General features: G+C 52.1%; 2 protein-coding genes and 1 long non-coding RNA gene across 3 annotated transcripts; 2 read left to right on the forward strand and 1 right to left on the reverse strand.

Annotated features, from left to right (window-relative positions):
* Nucleotides 1–626: 626 nt before the first annotated feature.
* Nucleotides 627–6,923, reverse strand: ppp1r3b (protein phosphatase 1 regulatory subunit 3B). The gene is made up of 2 exons (XM_004085272.4): nucleotides 6,348–6,923; nucleotides 627–1,949 (listed from the first exon to the last, which is right to left on the reverse strand). The coding sequence occupies exon 2, from the start codon at nucleotides 1,916–1,918 to the stop codon at nucleotides 1,091–1,093; it is 828 nt and encodes a 275-aa protein (XP_004085320.1). The 5' UTR covers nucleotides 1,919–1,949; nucleotides 6,348–6,923; the 3' UTR covers nucleotides 627–1,090.
* On the forward strand, nucleotides 5,513–10,471 carry LOC111948287. Its single transcript, XR_002874250.1, has 2 exons — nucleotides 5,513–6,127; nucleotides 10,048–10,471. It is a non-coding gene; the product is annotated as an uncharacterized LOC111948287 (long non-coding RNA).
* Nucleotides 10,472–11,988: 1,517 nt separating this feature from the next.
* lmbrd2 (LMBR1 domain containing 2) lies at nucleotides 11,989–18,411 on the forward strand. Its single transcript, XM_004085271.4, has 18 exons — nucleotides 11,989–12,221; nucleotides 13,297–13,494; nucleotides 13,571–13,674; nucleotides 14,272–14,361; nucleotides 14,439–14,606; nucleotides 14,675–14,885; nucleotides 14,954–15,028; nucleotides 15,103–15,216; nucleotides 15,389–15,572; nucleotides 15,638–15,819; nucleotides 15,889–16,022; nucleotides 16,506–16,611; nucleotides 16,919–17,016; nucleotides 17,086–17,189; nucleotides 17,256–17,302; nucleotides 17,368–17,482; nucleotides 17,550–17,676; nucleotides 17,781–18,411. The coding sequence occupies exons 2-18, from the start codon at nucleotides 13,321–13,323 to the stop codon at nucleotides 17,842–17,844; spliced, it is 2,097 nt and encodes a 698-aa protein (XP_004085319.1). The 5' UTR covers nucleotides 11,989–12,221; nucleotides 13,297–13,320; the 3' UTR covers nucleotides 17,845–18,411.
* Nucleotides 18,412–20,603: the final 2,192 nt, after the last annotated feature.

Genomic DNA, 20,603 nt, shown 5'->3' on the forward strand with positions numbered 1-20,603 from the left:
CATACTCACATGCACACCCACTCACATGCACACCCACTCACATGCACACCCATACTCACATGCACACCCACACTCACATGCACACCCACACTCACATGCACACCCACACTCACATGCACACCCATACTCACATGCACACCCACACTCACATGCACACCCACACTCACATGCACACCCACTCACATGCACACCCACTCACATGCACACCCATACTCACATGCACACCCACTCACATGCACACTCACATGCACACCCATACTCACATGCACACCCACACTCACATGCACACCCACACTCACATGCACACCCACACTCACATGCACACCCATACTCACATGCACACCCATACTCACATGCACACCCACTCACATGCACACTCACATGCACACCCATACTCACATGCATACCCATACTCACATGCATACCCATACTCACATGCATACCCATACTCACATGCACACCCATACTCACATGCATACCCATACTCACATGCACACCCATACTCACATGCACACCCATACTCACATGCATACCCATACTCACATGCACACCCATACTCACATGCACACACAGTAACCATCATGGTGCGGCTGTGGAACTCAGACGAGGAAAGCTGCTTCTCAAACTTGGCTTAAAATAAAGGTTTTATTGTTCACAGCGGCGGCGACAGCAGGTCGTCATGGAAACGAGGCAGAACTTTATTCAACCCTCCTCAGACACACAAACACGGAGTCCCCCACCCCCCACCCAAAGTTCTGCTGTGCAAAATTGACCCCCCCATTGATTGTTCACACATCACCCCCGGAGGTTTTACTGCCCCCCCCCCCCAAGTTTCTGCTGAATTGAAGCTCATGTGATTCACCCCCCCCCCACCCCCCCCACCCCCCTAAAGAGACGACCTTCATGTGCAATTTTCAACTGTGGGGGGGGCCTGCTTTACTTGAATTTCATGCCCCCTCCCCTCGAATGATGTCCTTAGTTCTGGACCGTCAGAACTGGTTTCTGTTCTTGAATTATGAACTTCAGGCTCCGCCCCTAAACACCAGACTAACAGCTGTTACTGCAGAGTGGGCGGGGCTTGACCCAGAGATCAATAGTACGGGCCCACGTTCTCGAAGCCGGCATAGCTCGGCCAATCAGGGAAGAGGCCGTGCGAGCAGGTGGGACTGCCGTAGCGGTCCAAGTGCATCTCCATGTGGGGGTCTGCGCGGCGGCCCCTCTTCATGTGTGACCGGACGATGCAGTAGTTCCTGCCCTGGTTGCTGTCCCAGTGCTGAGCTCCGCCCACCTCATAGCAGACGGCAAACTCCACGTGCTCGTGCGGCGGCAGCTCCGCGGGGAGGGCCACCTGGTAGGAGAAGGTGTCGCTGTGGGGGCTGGGGTAGGCGTCCTTCACGTACCGGCACGGAACGTCCAGGTGGCTCTTCCACGAGTCAAAGGTCACCCGCAGCGTCACCGACTTCTCGTACGACACGTTCTTGACCTTGATGGTCCCGGCGAAGGCCTTCTCCTTCAGGACGCAGTGCTCCAGGCTCACCTGGTTGGTCTCCAGGTTCTGGCGGAACAGCAGGTAATCTGAGGACGGCTGCGTGAAGTCCAGCACCAGCCGGTTCTCCTCGGGGGACGGCGGGGGCGCACACCTCAGCATCTCCTGGATGTTGACGGGGATCTGGATGGGGTCCGTGAACTCGGAGAACACCTTCACGCTGGTCAGAGTCAGGCCTCTGTGGTCCGCAAACGTCACCCGCTTCTTGGCCTTGGCGCCGGTCCAGCCGGCCTCAGGTCCCGTCTGCTCGGCTCGGTCCGGGCGCCGGAGGTTCGGACAGGAGCTCTGAGGCGTCATGGAGCTGTTGGGAGCAGCGATGAAGCTGAAGTCCTCCTTGGAGAGGTAGAGCGGTACAGTCACGTCGATCGGCATGTTGGACGGGGGGGGGGGCAGGCACAGGGATCTGAAACGGAGAGATACGTCAGTCGGGTCAAAGGTCGCTTAACATCCCAGCAGGTCCATCTGACGAGCAGAGTATTATGACCCCCCCACCACAATGAGATGTGGGGGCTGTCAGGGGTCCCCCCCCCCCCACATACACAGAGCGTCACTGGTGAAGCTAGCTGCACCACGTGGATGTGATGGAGCGCAGACCGTACGTCCAAACTGCTACGTTTATGTCAATGACCGTACCTGAGAACTGGACTGACAGGCCCCTCCCCTTGGCGTTCCCAACAGGAAGTACCCACCACATTCTCTCGAGCCGCATGCGGTTCTGTCAGCGTCTGATCATACTTTCTATATACTGTGCCTCATTTCAGTCTTTTTCCCTCTTAAACTACACTCAAATCCATCAGAGGTTATTAAAAATAAATAATAATAAAGTAATTTGGCGGCGTGTGTGTTTGATGCTGCTCCCGACACAGACGTGAGCGCCAATCATTTGTGAGGGTTACGCCCAATGCTGGAACACAGATACAGATTAGATGTGCTGCAGACTGTTACCCTGATGGTCAAAATGGTGAAATTCAGAGTATAAAGACGTTAAAGACAGGACGTTTCTGAAGAACGGGAAGATTCGTACTTTTTTACTGAACAGAATGACGTCACGATGTTTATCATCATGAGCTTTTGGATGCAGTAACATTGTTCATGGCAGAAAAGAACTAAACATATCCTGGAGAAAATGAAACACTCTGCCTGATCTGACACACACTGTCTCCTTTATGAACAAGTTGAAGCTTTTCAATCATCCCACTTTCCTTCTTTGTGGAGCTCACAGCAGAAGCTGTAATCCACATGAATAAAGCAGAACGTGACGCTGCTGCTGGACGGAAACTTGACTTTGTGGTTTGAGGACCTGCAGCAGAAACGACGGCTGATCACTTTTCTCATGGATCCTTAATGCAGAGACTGACTGATGAGATCCCCGCTGGTCACTGACAAAGCAGCGAGAGAACCGGAGATGATTGAACTGAAATCTCTTTGTTACGTTTACGAGAACAGAGAAATCCCCGTCTGTCAAAGAGCTGCTCTAAGCTGCTGTGATGTTCTCCTCAATGTCTGCCAGTCCCTGTTATTACCTGGAAACAGGTGAAATAAGACATGGGTCCGTGGTTAAGCTGCATTGATGTGTGTATTGAGGGTGGACACGTTTCTTCAAATAAACACAAATATACTTGCTGTTGTGTTGTAGGGAGTAGAGTTGTGCCGATGGACGATATCATCGTCCATCGTGATGGGTGACTGACATCCCGATGGAGAGACCACCATCGTGATGCCACGCCCCCGTCACGTTGCGCGTCGACACCATAAGCCGCGGTTACATGTACAAAATATCTTGATGGGATCAATGGTCGGATTAGAATCCAACCGTGTACATGGGCCCAGAAAAATGTTTTCAGAATACAAAAACGTTCACTAAGGTCACACTTTCCATCGGAATAAATCATTCGCACATGCGCAGTAGGGTTTGAAAACCGGAAGGACATAAATTCCGCCGAGCGGCTTTTTTTTCAAACTTTATTGAATGTAACAATTCAATACAAAACAATGTTAAACAGCGCCGAGCGGCTATATATATTGACATGTCAGCTCGGTAAAATACGAGATGATCTTCTAAACGTGCTTTTAATAATGTTACGGTTATTATGAAACACCTGTTCGCTCATCATTTGAATTTTAATCCGTGTGGTCAGTGCTTTTTCTGAACGAAGCCAGGATTAGCAGTATGCTAACACGGGCTAACAACATTAGCTTTGGGTGGTGCTGCACGTAAACATGTAAGAATAACATCAGCCTTTATTTAGTCGGGACACGACTGGAAACACAAATCCGCGTGTTTGTTTGAATGTTTTCTAAGGACTGAGCGACATTTCTGCTTTGAACCTCAAACCGCTGTGTTTCTGCTGACGATCCGAGCTGTGCTCAGACACACACTTTTAGACCCGGTTCTGAGTTCGGTTGCATGTACCCCTAGAGCTGCGGGACGGATCGCAGTCTTAAATCTCCCACACATATGGCTCATGTACCCCCCCTTCCCATCAAACACAAAGCTGTAAATCCGCACTCCCCCGGAAGTGCGGGAGCGGACTACTTCTTTTCTATTTTGTTTTACTTTTTTTGTTAAAGTCACTTCCCTCAGTTTATACTGGATCATCGCGGATGAGTCATTAGTTGGAAAATAAAATGAAGAAAGCAAAAAAACGAATAGCAGTTATATAAGAACGAAAAATGTAAAAATACCCCCCCCCCCCCGACGATGTCATCGTCCATCCCGATGGTTGACAGCAAACATCGTCAACGGCCAAATTAGGGGACATCCTAGTAGGGAGAGGAGTGTGTTATGTAAAAATAATACGGCTTTAATTGCGTGTTTGTGTACGTCTTGGCAGGTCAGTAGCCGCGGTTACATGTTCAAAATATCTTGATGGGATCAACGGTCGGATTAGAATCCAACCGTGTTCATGGGATCAGAAAATGTTTTCTGATTATAACAAACGTTCACTAAGGTCACACTTTCAGTCAGAATGAATCATTCACACATGTGCAGTAGTGTTGGAAATACAGGAAGAGGAAATGAGTTCCACTGAGAGGCTACATCCATAGATATCTGGCAGCTAAACATGCTTTTATTAATGTTACGGTTATTATGAAGCACATGTTTGCTCATCATTTTAATTTGAATCCGTGCTTTTTCTGTGGAAGAACGGAGCTGGAAGAAGCCAGGACTAAGAGAGGCTAACACACGCTAACAACATTTAGCCTTTGATGAACAAAGATTCAGTCTGCATCCTGGCTGAACGTAAATATGTGGGAATAACATCAGCCTTTATTTTGTCGGGACACGACAGGAAACACAAATCCAGGTGATTGTTTGAACGGTTTCTAAGGACTGAGCCACATTTCTGCTTTAAGCTCACACACCGCCCCAAAGCCGCTGATTGAGCCGACGGTCCGAGCTCTGCCCGGACACAGACAAAGAGACGCCGCGATGGCCTCGCCTCTATGATGTTTATCTTATTTCATGGAGACAACAATGAAAAGACCCCCCAGTTTTAGTCTCCCCCCTCAGGTTCACGCTCAAACTGGACCAGACAGATGGAAGAAACCTTTAAATTGTAACTCAGGCAGAGCTCCGCTGCAGCAGTGAAGGATCTGGAGAACCCAGACACGGGTTCACCAGATCCTCTTTTGGTTTGGAGGCAGCGGTGTCACTACACACTGATGCTAACATGCTAAATGCTATGCTGATGGACTGATCCGTGTGTCGTCTACATGTGATCACAGTTTACAGTCAGACTATATTTTCACGGACGTTAAGACGTGGCGGATAAACCAAATTCAAACTCTGTTAGCATTGAATCTAATTTCAAAGCTAATATCTTTTTTAAAAAGTAACACCTTTAGTTTTGCTATAGGGCTGCACGGTGGTGCAGTGGTTAGCGCTCTTGCCTCACAGCAAGAAGGGGCCTGAACCAGAACACCAATGGGGGGCCTTTCTGTGTGGAGTTGGCATGTTCTCCAGTGCATGTGTGGGTTTTCTCCGGCTTCCTCCCACCGTCCAAAAACATGCTCCATAGGCTCATTTACTCAAAATTGTCCCTAGGTGTGCACGTGAGAGTGCATGATTGTGGCCCTGAGACAGACTGGACAGACCTGTCTAGGATGACCCCGCCTTCGCCTCCGAGCAGCCGGGATAGGCTCCAGCAGCCCAGTGACCCAGAAAGGGACAAACCATGTAAATAATGGAATCATTTGGTCCTCAGATCTGGTCTGGTGAGTCCAAACAGAGACTTTGGTCTCTGGTTGTGACTTCAAACCTGGAGCATCCAACCAAACACATCGAGTCTGGATCAGAGGATCACGGCTGTTTCTACCAGAACTGTTTCTCTGTAGGAGATGATCAGCTGGAACATCTGACAGCAGATCTTCAATATATTCACTAGATTCCCTGCTGCGCGTGCGCTGCGTGCTCGTGCACTGACCAATCACTGGTATACATGCGTTACCGGCTTCCCTGCCCCCTACTCTGGAGGCGCGTGCACACTGCACTTGCACGTATCGCACGCGCCGAGAAAATCTAGGCCCTTGGCGCTGGACAGAGGAAAGCGAACAATGCGCGCGCGCACGCAATCCCAAGTAAGTAAGTCCGGGATAGGTAGGATGTCCGGTCCCGTGGTTCGGCTCCGGTCCGGTTCGGACTGGAGCAACTCGACATTCTGCAAACGAGCGGACTTATCACGCACGCGCTAACATTTCACGATGAAGTTCACACAAAGAAAGGACGATCACCCCCCATCCCCCACTTCTTTTTCTTCACTTGAACCCGAGAAACCAGCGCATGCGCAGGTGCGCTCACCTGCTGCAGGTCCGGAGGATCCTCTGCGGGTCCGTGAGGGTCCTGAGCGGCTCGCGGCCCGAAACACCCGGAGCTGCCCGCGCGCCCCTCTCCCCGAGCTCTGCAAACCCCACGCGGGGTTCACGTGAACACTCCCCCCAGCCAATAGGAGCGCGCGCGGGCGGAGTGATCGGGGGGGGGGGGGGGCTCGAGGACAGGACGGGGAGGAGTCATGAAGTCCACCTGTACTCTGTGATGTCCAGGCCAGGAACCACTAAGCTCTGGACCGGATCAGACCGGAACCGATCCGGTCCAAAGTTGTGACATGAAAAACCTTCAGGATCGTCGTCATGAAGGCCCACGATGCAGAACTTCTGTGGGATGTTCCTGAAGGTTCTGGGTTCATTTAGAAAATGGGATTCGGGTTCAGAAGAACTTTGATCAAAGACCAGTTCAGGATCCGGATCTCAGAGCTGGACCGTGTTTAGCCATCAGTCATGAGGTTCTGCTAACTTCTGAACTACGATGGAACTTTGGGTTTTCGGAACCACAGATGGAAGTCTGGAGATAAAACGGTCCTTCAGACTTCAAACTGGATCATCAACAGAACCTTTTCATGAAGATCCGGAGTGGAGATTTCTATCGTGAATGTTTGTGGGCGGAGCCTGAGATCAGCTGATCTGTGATGATGTCACAGGATCCACAGTCTGAGCAGACCTGCATGCATTTACAAATGTCACTGAGATCCTCTCTGATATGTCTGGGTTCCAGAGCCACAACAGCCCTCTTAGTGGCCTGGACAGAGTGGTTCTGGTGGGTTCTGGTGCTGAAAGCAATAGTTCAAAGAGAATCACTGTGAATTGGAAGTGGGAAACCTGTTTTGCAGTGAAGAACCCAGGTCTGGTGGTTCTGGTTCAAATTGGACGGTTCTGCTGTCAGGGATCAGTTTTAATCACATTCTGTTCTCCTGAAGGTTCTGAAGGTTCTAAAGGTTCTCAGTTCTGCCACCTTAACTGGTCTTTGAGTGACATCAAAGAAAAGTCTCAGAACGTTCCTGAAAGTTTCTGAACCTCCTTCAAGAAGAAAGCTGGATGAGCTGGTTCCATAAGTCCGGTTCTGCAGTCTGGCTTCAGTCAGGTGGAGCTGTGGTGTTTAAGGAGTGTGGGATTTTACAGTGATCAGCTGAGTTAGCCTGCATAGTGGGTCACCCGCTGGTCCACAGCCAATATTACAACAATAGTCGTCTTGATGGGCTTCATGCTGATTATTGGATGAGAATTCAAAAGGTAACGACTAAACTAACATCTCTGCCCTCAGACCCCCCCCCCCCCCCCTGTAAGGAAAAACTCCTAAAAAAACGGATTACAGAAAAAAAGCAGTAACCTCAGGGGGGTCCACATGAAGGAGGGATCCTCCCCCAGGACGGACAGATGGACCAGAACTCTTAGAGAAGAATCAACTTATCTAAATCTACAACTACATGTTTGAATAGTCCAGCAGACGAGCTTCATCCAGACGGAGTTGGGGGGGCGGCTGGGGGCGTCAGACGAGCCAGAGGGGGGGTTCACAGCCAAGTGTAGGAGCAGAGAGGAGGTCCACCATCAGGTACAGGAGCACGGCATCTGGAAGCACTCCCCTAGGGGGGGCGAGAGGGAAAGAGGGACAATACATGAATCACTGTACCAAACAGAGGCATGGAGAACTAAATGATAAATGATGATCAAGAATAGAGGAGAGGAAGGGTAGAAGTAGAAGAGAAAAGAGGACAGAACCCCAGAGCACCATAGTTACCCCAGCTTCAACTTCTAGCAGCCTTTAAAACAAATAGTTACTATTAAGTTTAATTTAAACAAATTAACATTAAGTTAAATAATCTCTGAATACTAACTAGTCTGACAATAATCCTGTCCAAAGAGGAATGTTTTCAGTCTAACTTTGAATGTAGAAACTGAGTCGGCCTCTCTTCCATGAGCTGGGAGTTTATTCCATAAGACAGGGGCTTGGTGGCTAAACGCTCTACCTCCAACCGTACTTTGACTAATTCTAGGAACCACAAGCAGTCCTGCATTTAGTGACTGAAGTGTTCTCATTGGATGGTAAGGGACTATGAGGTCCTTAATATAGGACGGGGCCATTCCATGTAAGGCCTTATAGGTTAACAGGAGGATCTTGAACTGGATTCTGGAATCAACTGGGATCCAGTGAAGTGAAACTAACACAGGAGTGATGTGATCTCTCTCTGCTAGTTCCTGCTAACAATCTAGCTGCTGCGTTCTGAACAAGCTGGAGACTTCTTAAGGAACTCTTAGGACACGCTGCTAACAAGGAGTTACAGTAATCCAGCCTCGACGTAACAAATGCATGGATGAGTTTTTCAGCATCACTCTTAGATCCGTTCAGCTGACAAACCAGAGTCCACGGAAGAGCAGAGTCCTAGATCAGGGGGAGGAGCCAAGCCCCCCCAAGAGAGCATGCCAAACGAGGAACAGCTGATGTAACCCAACAAGGGTCAAAGGTCAAAGCACAGCTGGTGCCTGAACACACCAGAACCCTTTCCAGAAGCCGGGTATGTGACGTTCCAGTTTGAATCGTGAGTGTTAAAGCCTCAGTGCTGCTTCCACCTCCTCGCATGTGCTGAGGTCAAAGGGGCGGGGTCTGGACAGGATGACAGCAGTGGGAGGTTAGCTTTGCAGCAGGTTTTCTGGGTTGGTTTTACATTTGAACCATTAGGACCCTGATGACTCCCCACTCTGATCCCGAACCGGGACCAGAATCATGATCAGCTGAAAGTTTAGTAAAAGTGTTCACCAAAACATTTCAAATATTTTCCTTTCCTTAAAGAAAAAGGGAAAACATTAATTACATTCTGTAAGACTGACGGTATAGAATTATCTTCATAAACAGGTAAGTTTGACTCATTAGATCTCAGGAAGAGTTGAATCTAGTGAACCTGCATGAGGCACCAGCTAAACACTGACTGTGCTGAACGTCGTTGAGAGACAGAAATTCTGCTTGGATGGAGAATCTATGAAGTATTCATGGTAAAGGTTTCTATCAGCCTCAGACAGAGAGGAATCAAACTGTTTCATAGTCCTACAAGCTCCAGAAATGATTGGATTCTAAGAAGAATGTTCTTGTGTTTCCTTCAAGTTCTTCTGGCTCCAGAACCAATATGACAAGAACCTGATATATTTCTATGTCAGCGTACAAAATGACCACCCAGTAGGACTTTGGCCAACTCAGTTCAAATGCAGATGATGTTCCAGCACAGGATTCTACCTGAGCTGTTTTACCACACTGAATTCAGCCCTTTATTTGGGGGGGGGGTCAACAGGTGAGCCCCAGAACCCACGTTTGGTCAGGACCCGGTTGAGAGTCAGGCTCAGGTTGGTTCCTCTGAAGGCCCCATGAGGACTCTTATGTAAGAGGACATAGTCTAAGCTGCTTTCAGGGCCAGTCTGTAAATATTGACTCACAGATAAAGAGAATGGGTTTGGAGGCGGAGTCAGCACCTAGTAGGACCTTTGTTCTGGTCCATATGCAACCAAAATTACATTTCCTTCATCTGGGACTGAAACATGCTGTTCTGGGACAATAATACCAGAACCTGAACCTGACTTTGGACCTGTACACACATACACACAAATGCACACAGTTACACAAATGCACACTCACATCCGTGTCTAATTCCATGTTTGAATTGCTCTTCTTCTCTCTGTAGGGGGAGGAGTGTGGATCTCAGAGGAGAACGGCGTTCTGTTTCAAAAACCCCTGAGCAGCTCCTAAAGGTCACACGGTGACCTCACGGCAGAACTGGAGCAAAGTCAATTCATTCACCATGCTGGAGCCAGACGTCATTCGTACGCAGTGATTGGTCCGAGTCAGTCTGAGTCACCGTTTCTGTGGCAAGCACTCTCCAATCAGGAGTCAGCTCGTTGGAAGGCCACACCCCTACCACTGGAAAGCGGGCTGAACAAAATCTGTCAAACACTTTTAATGTTGGAGGTGGCGCCAGCAGGCTCCACCCACTTTTATCGAGGTGTCTGATTGGTCAGTTTATGACTTGGAAACATTGAACTACAGAAAAACATCATTTAAAAAGAAGGATTATTAAGAAGATGTTAATAAAAGTACCAGATCCAGAACAGTTCTTCTGACCGATAGAATGACTGAGTAAAGGCCCGTTCACACCGGGACGAATTTTGCCCGCGATATTCGCCGACGTTTAACGCCTCGTGACTAAACAAAGGGCACCAATGAGAGTGTGCACACCGACGCGAAAAAACGCCACGCGTCAAAGCGTCACTTTTTAAAAAACGCCTCGGGTTCGTTTTTTTTTTTCGACGCGTCGCGTCGAAATTTACTCGACCAATGAGAATGGCGCTTTTGCTCACGTGTCTGGAGCTTCTGAAGTTACAGTAAAACACCACTTGGGGGCGCTCAAACACAAAACTGCCTTGCTGAGCGCACATACCAGCGAAGAAGATAGACGCCAAGTAGCGTCTACACAGCAGCGAAGAAATAATGACGGACATTCTAAAATATCCCCGAACCAAGCACCAGTTGGAGCTACTGGTGCTTGAAATATTCATGTTTTCTTTGTTTGATTCTGACAAGCGCGTAAATACTTGCTCTCTTCCTCTGAGTGAAAGGCGACTTTAAGATGCGTAAAGTTGCGCAGCGCCACCTTGTGTACAGGAGTATTTCTGTTTTACATTAAGCGCCATCTAATGTCAGGGAATGAAATTGCATGTTCGCTCGGCTCACCGTCAGCGAAAATCGCCTGGGTGTGAACACAAAAGACGTGGCGAAAAACGCTGGCGAATATTTGTCCCAGTGTGTACGGGCCTTAACTGATGTTTATTTCTCTATAGACGAGACGTTTTGCAGGTACTTCCTGTTTGGAGCGCCAAGGGGGAGGGGTCACTCAGTCCAGCTCTCATGTCCATGTCAACGGCTCCACCACTGCATGCTAACGTAATCACGTGAGGCCTGCACCGCGTCGTCAAGCCTTCCATTTGTCAATAAAAGACAAAGAACACGATCAGCTCAGAACATAAATGGAGGAGTTCCACCCTCAGACTTTAGTATGAAACACTGATTCATATGAAATCCAGAACAGCAGAGTGGAGAGGCGTGTGCAGGGAAGGTACGAACCCGTGGAGGGAGGTTTCAGGTATGAAAAGGTGTAGACGACTGTTCACAGACTGATGCAGAGGAGGAGGCAGCAGAGATGAAGATGCTGAGGTTCTGTTTGGGTCCAGGATGGATCAGGACTGAATCCATCAGAGGAACAAATCATGGATGTTCTGGAGATCCATGCAGGGAAGCAGGTGGAGATGTTTGAGAGGAGGACCAAAGAGGAGGTTCACGGATGAATCCATGAGGAGCGTGCAGAGCAAAAGGTTCGATGGAGGAGGATCTGCTGTGGCGCCCCCTAAAGGCACGTGTCCTTCAAATAAACAAGTACATTTAAATTAAGAAGAAAACCATCGTTTTGGTTTTCCACATTTCCTCTAATAAAGCAAATCAGAACTAAAGCGCGTGACACAGCAGAGTTCACGTGAGTGCAAAGCCATTTCCTGTTGGTGTAATCCCGCTGGTGTCCTGCAGGGGGCATCCCTGTTTCTGACCAGCTGCAGGGAGACCTCCCTGCCGACTGCGCACGCGCAAAGCCGCAGTTAGCCTGTCGGGGACGTCATCCTCCTGAAGAACGGCGTACCGGGATGTGAGTCACGCGGTTCCGCCTATCTGGTTCGTCAGGGAGTCCAGGATACCGCGGAGCATCAACGGTCTCTGAGCGGGTCTGCCGAGCAGCTCACCGGCCCCGGAGGCGCGAACACCGACACGTCAGCGGCGGCTCTGCGAGCTAACGCTAGCTCTCGCTACGTTCAGGTGAGCTCGGGTTTTGGGGTTCTGGTGATTCGGCGGGAGGACGGGCACTGTCATTCTTCTGCTGCTTCGGGGAAGACCGGCCCGGACCCGGTGTGTCGGTGCCACAGACGTCCGCTGTTACTGGGCGGGGTCTGCTCCGGGCTCCGCTCCGGGCTCCGACTGCCGGATGTCCGACAGGCCGCAGAGGCAGTGAACTACACACGGAGAGTGTTTGTTCTTAGGTCACTTCCAAAACCAATAAGGTTCTTCAGAGAACGGACTGGAAACCCTGAAGTCCGAGTACGTGACGCCTTCATACGTCACGCTGTCCGGGGCGGGGCCATCCTTAGGTGATGGTTTGAATTAAGGATGTAGACTTAAAGGAAGTCCGGGATTCCAGAGTTCTGCTGTAACGGAATAAACCGGACCATGAACCGGACCACAAACTGGACCACGAACCCGACCATGAACCAGAGGAACCACCGCCTTGTTCTGCGTCCGGTCTGGGTCTTTCCTGTCTTTTCCGCCTCCCTGAAGCAGTAGCTGGTTCTGTTGAAGTCTACATGGCGGCGGCGTAGATCCTCAGGGATCCTGGAAGCGGATTCTCCGTCATCACGAATCCCCTCAAAACCTGGACCCCAACATCCCTGCTGGAACGTTTTGGTTAGAGCTGCAGGTTGTGATTAGTGATCAATACTGATGATATAAGTAGAGATCATGAAGAAATAGAACTCCCAAAAACATCATTTCTATAGGCAGAACCAGAACCACGAAGGACGTCTGTGCAGAAAGCACCTTAAACAGAACCGATGCACGTCACACACAGACACACACATAGACACACACACCCTTACGTGTGAAGGAGTTTGGCGTGTTTGGCTGAAACGTGCACAGGTGTATAATGGCGTCCGGTTTCAGCCGTGGATGTAGTTCTGGTCGACTCACCTGCATGTTTGCAGCAGCAGGTGAGGCCAGAGGCCTAACAAACGTGTCAGCTTAGCCTCACCTGAAGGAGGCATGTTTTCCTCCTCAACGCCATCTGCTCCGCATGTGTTGGTCATGTGACGATGGCGGTGTGACCACGTTCTCTGCTCAGGTCTGCAGGCGACACAGTGGCGTGATGAGCGGCGCCGCCCTCGGCGTGGAGATCGTCCTGGTCTTCTTCCTGGCGCTCTTCCTGCTGCACCGCTATGGGGACTTCAGGAGGCAGCAGCGCATGGTTCTGTTCGGCACGCTGCTGGCGTGGTACCTGTGCTTCCTCATCGTCTTCATCCTGCCGCTGGATGTCAGCACGGTCTGTTGTCGGGTTCAGCCACGGGTCGGTTCTGCAGGGCTTTGGACCGGTCCTGATGTTCTGCTTCTGTCTACAGACCATATATAGGCAGTGTGAGAAGGACCAGGACCAGGCAGACCCCGCCGTCAGCCCAGCGCCTTCTAACCACACCCCCAACATGTCGGCCACACCCGTAAAAAGGTAAACCCGTCAGTGAGCGCGCACGGGGGCGTCGGGGAGCGCGCACGAGGGCTTCAGGGAGCATGCACGAGGGTGTGAGGGAGAGCGCACGAGGGCGTCAGGGAGCGCGCACGAGGGCGTCAGGGAGCATGCACGAGGGTGTGAGGGAGCGCGCACGAGGGTGTGAGGGAGCACGCACGAGGGCGTCAGGGAGCATGCACGAGGGCGTCAGGGAGCACGCACGAGGGCGTCGGGGAGCGCGCACGAGGGCGTCGGGGAGCGCGCACGAGGGCGTCGGGGAGCGCGCACGAGGGCGTCGGGGAGCGCGCACGAGGGCGTCGGGGAGCGCGCACGGGGGCGTCGGGGAGCGCGCACGGGGGCGTCGGGGAGCGCGCACGGGGGCGTCGGGGATCCGACTGCACACCAGTCCCCACAGGAAGTGTGGTCTGCAGGTCCACTAACCTCAGGGCTTTTCAAAATAAATCACCGGTCTGTCCAGAATCCTTAACAAATTGTAAATTAACCGGATCAGCGCTGACTGATGGGACCCAGACCCGGTTGTGTTTGTGTTCTGGTTGTGGTCTTTGTTTGTGTATAATGACCCCCCCCCGTATGCAGACGCTGCAACAAACCCTGGAGTTTCATCCCTGAAGGCATCATGCCGGTCTTCTGGAGGGTGGTGTACTGGACGTCTCAGTGCCTCACCTGGTCAGTGTGCGGCACCGTGTGGTTGTGGACTGTTTTGCTCGCCAGCGTGCGGTTGACGCCCGTCCTCTGTGCTGCAGGCTGCTGCTGCCCTTCATGCAGTCGTACGCTCGCTCCGGCGGCTTCTCCATGACCGGGAAGATCAAGACGGCGCTGATCGAGAACGCCATCTACTACGGGACCTACCTGCTCATATTCGGCTCGCTGCTCATCTACGTGGCCGTCCATCCTGAGTGGCATCTGTCCTGGTGAGTGCGCCGTGGCTCGCGCCGCTTCACTGCGGGACGTCTCTGCATGACGCCCCTCCCCCCGTCAGGTACGAGCTGCAGACCATTGGCATCACGGCGGCGAACACCTGGGGGCTGTTCCTGCTGGTCCTGCTGCTGGGGTACGGCCTGGTGGAGATCCCGCGCTCCTACTGGAGCGCGTCCCGGCACGGTCACCTCCTCGTCAAGACCTACTTCAAGGCGGCCAAACTGATGACGGAGAAGGCGGACGCCGAGGAGAACCTGGAGGACGTGATGGAGGTGCGTGGGGGCGGGGCTTCAGGTACCGAGGGAGGGGCTGGGCCGTCATGCCGTCTGTTTCTCTGCAGGAGGTCAGGAAGGTCAGCGAGTCCATAAAGTACAACCACCCTCTGAGAAAGTGCATCGAAACCATCCTGAGGAAGGTGGGCGGAGTCACGTGGCGGTAACCTTTGACCTGCGCGGGGTCCTCTGTGGTGACCTGTTGCTGCGTCCTCAGTGTCCGCTGGAGTACCAGGAGAAGATGGGCAGGAACATGGACGACTACGAGGACTTTGATGACAAACAGAACACCTACCCGACCGAGCGGAGCCTGGTGAAGCTGCACAAGCAGGTCCGACTTACCCGGGTCTGGATCTGAGCTCAAAAACCAGAACCGACCTGCTAAGCGAGAACGTTTTGAGAAAGAACCGGAACAGGAAGGACAGTGTAGAGTCTGTTGTTCTGGCAGAGAAGTTCTTTTGGAACACAGAACCGAATCCCGGGCTCATACGCTCTGTCTGCAGGTGATCTATGCAGTCCAGAGACACAACCGGACCCGGGTCCAGTGGCAGATCCTCCTGCAGCAGGCCATCCACCTGGAGGACGTGGCCAAGAACGAGACCAGCCTGAGCCGCCAGTTTGTCCACAGCTTCCCGTCCTCGGAACCCACCGGCTGGTTCGGCAGATACGTCTACACCCCGAGCGTTGGTGGGTTCTGGTTCTGGATGTGTTCTGGCTCTGTTCCGGCGGCTAACTGCGTGCGTCTGTGGCAGAGTGGTACTGGGAGTGCCTCCTGAAGCGCTGGTTCTTCCGGCTGCTGTCCGTGGTGCTGACCCTGTTCAGCGTGGCCGTGGTCTGGTCCGAGTGCACGTTCTTCAGCACGCGGCCCGTCCTGTCTCTGTTCGCCGTCTTCATCCAGCTGGCCGAGCGGGACTACAACTACCTGTACATCGAGGTGATGGCGGCGCCGTGCACAGGTGCGCCCGCCTCTGCTCCTCTGACAGAACCTTCTCGTCTCCTGCAGATGGCGTGCTTCATCACCATCTTCTTCCTCTGCACCTGCGTGTACTCCACCGTCTTCCGCATCCGGGTCTTCAACTACTACTACTTGGCGTCCCACCATCAGACCGACGCCTACAGCCTGCAGTTCAGCGGCATGTACGTGCACGACACGCTTTGTGTCGGGAGGAACCGTCAGGGCGTAGATTCAGGAGGGTTTTCGGCGCCGTCGGGACGGCGTTCCTGCATCTTCTCAGAGCACAGACGCTCCGGTTCCGCTGCTGGGATCCCACAGCCTCCCGGTCCAACCCGGACAGGCCGCTGGGACACGCCTCCTGGAATGCTGTTCCATGGAGGCGTCCAGGAGGGGCAGCTTCTCTCCGCCGTGGGGGGGTCCGTCCCGACCTCTGTCCCTGAGTGGCACCACAGAGCCACAAGCTTTGCTTCTGATCATTTGGGCTGAGCCAGGCCCGGTTCTGGCGACCAGGTCCTTTCCTGTCAGCCCTAACCTGGGTCTGGGGGAGGGCGGTGGCTTGTCCAGACTCGGCTGGACCCCCCCCCCGTCTACCGTGGGGGGGTCACGATGAGCTTGTGGTTGGTGAAGAGGAGAGCTTAGTGATGAAGAGCGTGTCTCCTCTGCAGGCTCTTCTGCCGCCTCACCCCCCCTCTGTGTCTCAACTTCCTGGGTCTGATCCACATGGACTCGGCCATCTCCCACCAGCAGAAGGAGCAGACGGCGTACACGTCCGTAAGTACACGCCTGTTCTGACGGGACACGTCTACAACACGCAAGGGGGAGGAGGAGAGACCAGGCGTGACTCGTCCTTGTTTCAACCCCCCCATAATACAGCAGTGTGTGTGAACACGTGCACACTCGTGCATGTAGGTGTCAGTCAGGAGCCAGAACCTGTTTGTCATACGTGTAACATCCGTTATCCTAACCAATACTTCATGACACACTTCCCACACGCACGATGGTGGTGCGGTCCGTGTTCATGACGTCCTTGAGGACACGCGTGTTCTCGTGCTGCAGTGTCTGACCGCCTGTGTTTCAGATCATGGGCTCCATGAGGGTTCTGTCCTTCATCGCCGATGGTTTCTACATCTACTACCCCATGCTGATCGTCATCCTCTGCATCGCCACCTACTTCAGGTGAGGCTCACCTGTCTGCCTCTGCCCCCCTCCCTCCCTGTGGGCTCACGCCTGTCCCCCCCTTTTCAGTTTGGGGACGCGCTGCCTCAACCTTCTGGGCTTCCAGCAGTTCATGGGCGACAGTGAGATGACCTCTGACCTGACGGATGAGGGGAAGGAGCTGATACGCCGCGGTGAGGCTGCCGTGGCAACGCTGGCTGTGGGCGGAGCCACCGTCTGACACTTTCTTCTCTCCACAGAGAGACGGAAGCGCCAGAGGATGGAGGACGGAGAGACCAGGCGGAGGGTGAGCCCCTGGGTCCAGACCGGCGGAGGTTCTCCTGCTGGTTCTGCAATATGTGTGTGTTTCAGGAGTGGAAGGAGCGCTACGAGAACCCGAGAGACGAGCACGCGGCGAGGAACAGGAGCAGCCATGAGATGAAGGAGACCAGCTACTCGGACTCTGTGGGCGCCAGCGGCTCCAGGCGTGAGTCCTTCTACCTTCTGCTCAGGTGGCTGTGGTCAGAGCGGCTGAACGCTTGTCGTGTCTGCAGAGGCCCGGTATTCCCGCCCGGCGGGTCGAGCGGACCGCGACCGCATGGAGCTGCTGCAGGACGCCGAGCCGCTGGACTTTAACGCCGACACCATGGCGGACGAGGCTCCGGAGGCGGAGTCTGGCAGGTGAGTAGAAGCAGAGCTGAGGAGGTGGAGCTTAAACTGACGGCTGTTCCTAGAAACCGTGCTCTCCGCCGTTCCTTGGTGTCCCACTCTGCATGTGTCTGCAGGCACGCAGGAGGGCGGTACCTGTCCATGTCATCGTCTCGTAACCGCATCTTCGATGATGTCTAGCTCACCGTGGCGCCCCACCTCCCCCCGTTGCCCGTTTTCTCGTCGCTGCACACGCTAACCGCCCGGAGACTCATCCGGTCCAACACGGACCCCGGATCCTGCTGCTGAACTCCGAAGGACCCCCCTACTGAGCGTGCTCAGTGTGACCCTGCAGTGTATTTATTGTTTTTATTTGTTGTTTGAGACCCGTCTGCACTCGGAATGTGTGAGCTACTGAACGACCTGCTGACGCTGCACGGCCCAGAAGCTCCTCTTCATCAGGAGGTCCAGACCAGATCCCTGAGGAACCCCAGTTCTCGCACCATGGCATTGATTGTTGGTGTGAACCATAGAGAATCCCCTGAGGGGCGGAGCTCTAAAAACACTCACCTGGCTCTGTAAGCCTCCAAGTTCTCCGTCCCACAGTCAGGGATGAGGAAGAGGAGGAGACGTCTTCATCACTTCCTTCTGTACATACGATGTTCTGTGTTAGATTTTGTGTTTCATTTCTTTGTTGTGTTTTGGTGAAACTGAAGACTCTGGTGATGAAGATCTGATCGTCCAAAATAAACTTTGTCTGAGAGATCATTGAACGTCTCGCTACCCCCCCCCCCCCCCCCCAAGTCCAGACTGAATGTGGGGCGCCGTCAGGAGGGGGGGGTTCTCCCCCTTCAACACATTGGCGAACAGAGGACTGCCCCCCCCCCCCCCCCCCCCGAGGGCGTGTCTGCCGGTCAGATGAGAGCGGAACATCAGCGTTCCTCCAGAATGAAGAGAATGTGGAAGGAACTCCGGATGGAGTGGGGGGGGGGGGATCCTGGAGGAACACAGGAGAACATGCAAGGTCCACACAGGAAGAACCTAGCTGGGATTTTAACCAGGACCTTCTGGACAGGTTAGTGCTGACCACTACAGCACAGTGGCGTCCCCGTCACTACTGACTGGACTGTCCTTCCGCTGAGCGTCCACTAGATGGAGCTCCACTGCTGATTCAAATAAAACACATCAGGGTTCTGACTTTTTCCTTGATAAAGAGAAGAACCAAAGGAGGTGAGAACGTTAGCTAGACTGCAGGAGGAGAACCGCTCTGTGACAGCAGGAACAGAGCGGTTCTCCTCCTGCAGTGGATCCAGTCTGGTTTCATTGGTGGTTGATAACATAAAAGTAGGTCATTCAATCAGGCCGAACAGGAACATCATATTCTTGTATAATCAGAACTTTTCAGGTCAGTGTTTCCTTACTGAAAGATGGAACTGAGACGATCATTTTAAGGTGATAATAGCGTGTAAGAAAATGATAATGACATAACTGTAACATCATGTTTGTGTGTTTGTGTTATTTGTGTGTTCACTTCTTTGTTTGTGTGCTGGAGGGAGTCGAGCTACAGAACAAAACAACATCCGGTTCTGGCTGTCAACCTGAAAACCTTTTTTTTCAACTTTCTCTGTTCTCTGTCAAACTTCTTTTTTTTTTTTTTTTAACTTGTCCTGTCCAACAGCTGGGCAGACAGATGAGAGCTGAGGGCCTCTTGTGTTGGACATATTTTACTTTAACAAGAGGGGTTATTAATCTTCAGACAAACCAAAGGTATGTCTGAATAAACCCCTTTTGTAATTGAGGCCAAACTTTATTCATTTCAACCATGATTGAAAATCTTTGGTGTTGGACCGGACGGAAAAGGAAAGAGGGGAAGAAGAGAGAGGGACGTTAGAGGGGGGGGTAGGAGGGTGATAGTGAGAGGGGGGGGTAAGACCATGAAGCAGCATAAAGCAACAAGTTTACTGGTTGTTAATCATTACGGTACGGTTCAAATGTAGTACAAAAAGGGCGGGGCCTGTTCACACACACACTCAAATATTATCAACACACCTGCTAGCTGCAAAAATGTCCACCTGTCGACATGTACACAAAACAGATAGTGTTCACACGCATACCTATGCCTTAAAACCAACTAGTGTGAAATATTTCAGTCATGCAAACTGTTAGTGCAAAGGTGAGCTAACACCTGTGCTCAGGTGAGTTTTTATGTTCTTCTAAAATGGATGGTGGAATGTGAAAAGAAGGAGGAGGAGTGCCCAGCCACCCCCACCCCAAGACCCCCACCGCAGCAGCAGCGGCAGCCGGAATCCCCCCAACGCCACACGGGAACAGGCAGGGAACAACCGCCCCCCGGGCGACCAAGACCGCCACCCAGGCCAGGGCCAGCAGGACCGCCGCGAGGCCCCCAGAGCCAGAGAGCAGGGAGGCGTGGAGGGAAAGAGAGCGCCGCCCCAGCCCAACCAGGAGAGCAGCCCCCCCGCCGCGCCGGAAGAACCCAACGCAGGGCCCCACCGGGGGGCTGTCAAACTTGCTGATTTTAAAGATGCAGATTCTTTCTGTGATATAACCATAGAAACAGTCGATCATCTGTTCTTGTTTAGAAGTTTCCTTTTCCTGCACTCAAAAAACGTTCACTTTGAATGAACATAAAAAAATTATGGAAAGGATTTCCACATGATTAGATTGCGTTACTTGAACAAAAATGAATCATGTTGGTCCTACTTAATGTATTTAGGTTGGCTCAACTTAATATATTTAGGTTGGGTCAACTTAATGTATTTAGGTTCAAACTAATAAATTTAAGTTGATTTAATTTAAATAGAGCAGTTGCACCCAACTTTAAATTGATATTGTTGCTCACTCTAAAAAGAAAAAAGTTGAACCAATTTAATTGAATCACTTCAATTGGTCACACCTAAGTAAATTAAGTTTATTTAACTTGAATTTCTATTTATTTCTAT

This window comes from Oryzias latipes, chromosome 12, assembly GCF_002234675.1.
Source record: "Oryzias latipes chromosome 12, ASM223467v1".
NCBI classification, from domain to species: Eukaryota; Metazoa; Chordata; class Actinopteri; order Beloniformes; family Adrianichthyidae; genus Oryzias; species Oryzias latipes.

Excerpts from the sequence above, each read along its gene's own strand:
- ppp1r3b (XM_004085272.4), bottom strand. The coding sequence starts at position 1,918 with ATGCCGATCGACGTGACTGTACCGCTCTACCTCTCCAAGGAGGACTTC.
- lmbrd2 (XM_004085271.4), top strand. The coding sequence starts at position 13,321 with ATGAGCGGCGCCGCCCTCGGCGTGGAGATCGTCCTGGTCTTCTTCCTG. Across the intron at positions 15,217-15,388 it reads TGGTGAAGCTGCACAAGCAG|GTGATCTATGCAGTCCAGAG; the intron begins GTCCGACTTACC and ends CTCTGTCTGCAG. Across the intron at positions 16,023-16,505 it reads AGCCTGCAGTTCAGCGGCAT|GCTCTTCTGCCGCCTCACCC; the intron begins GTACGTGCACGA and ends TCTCCTCTGCAG.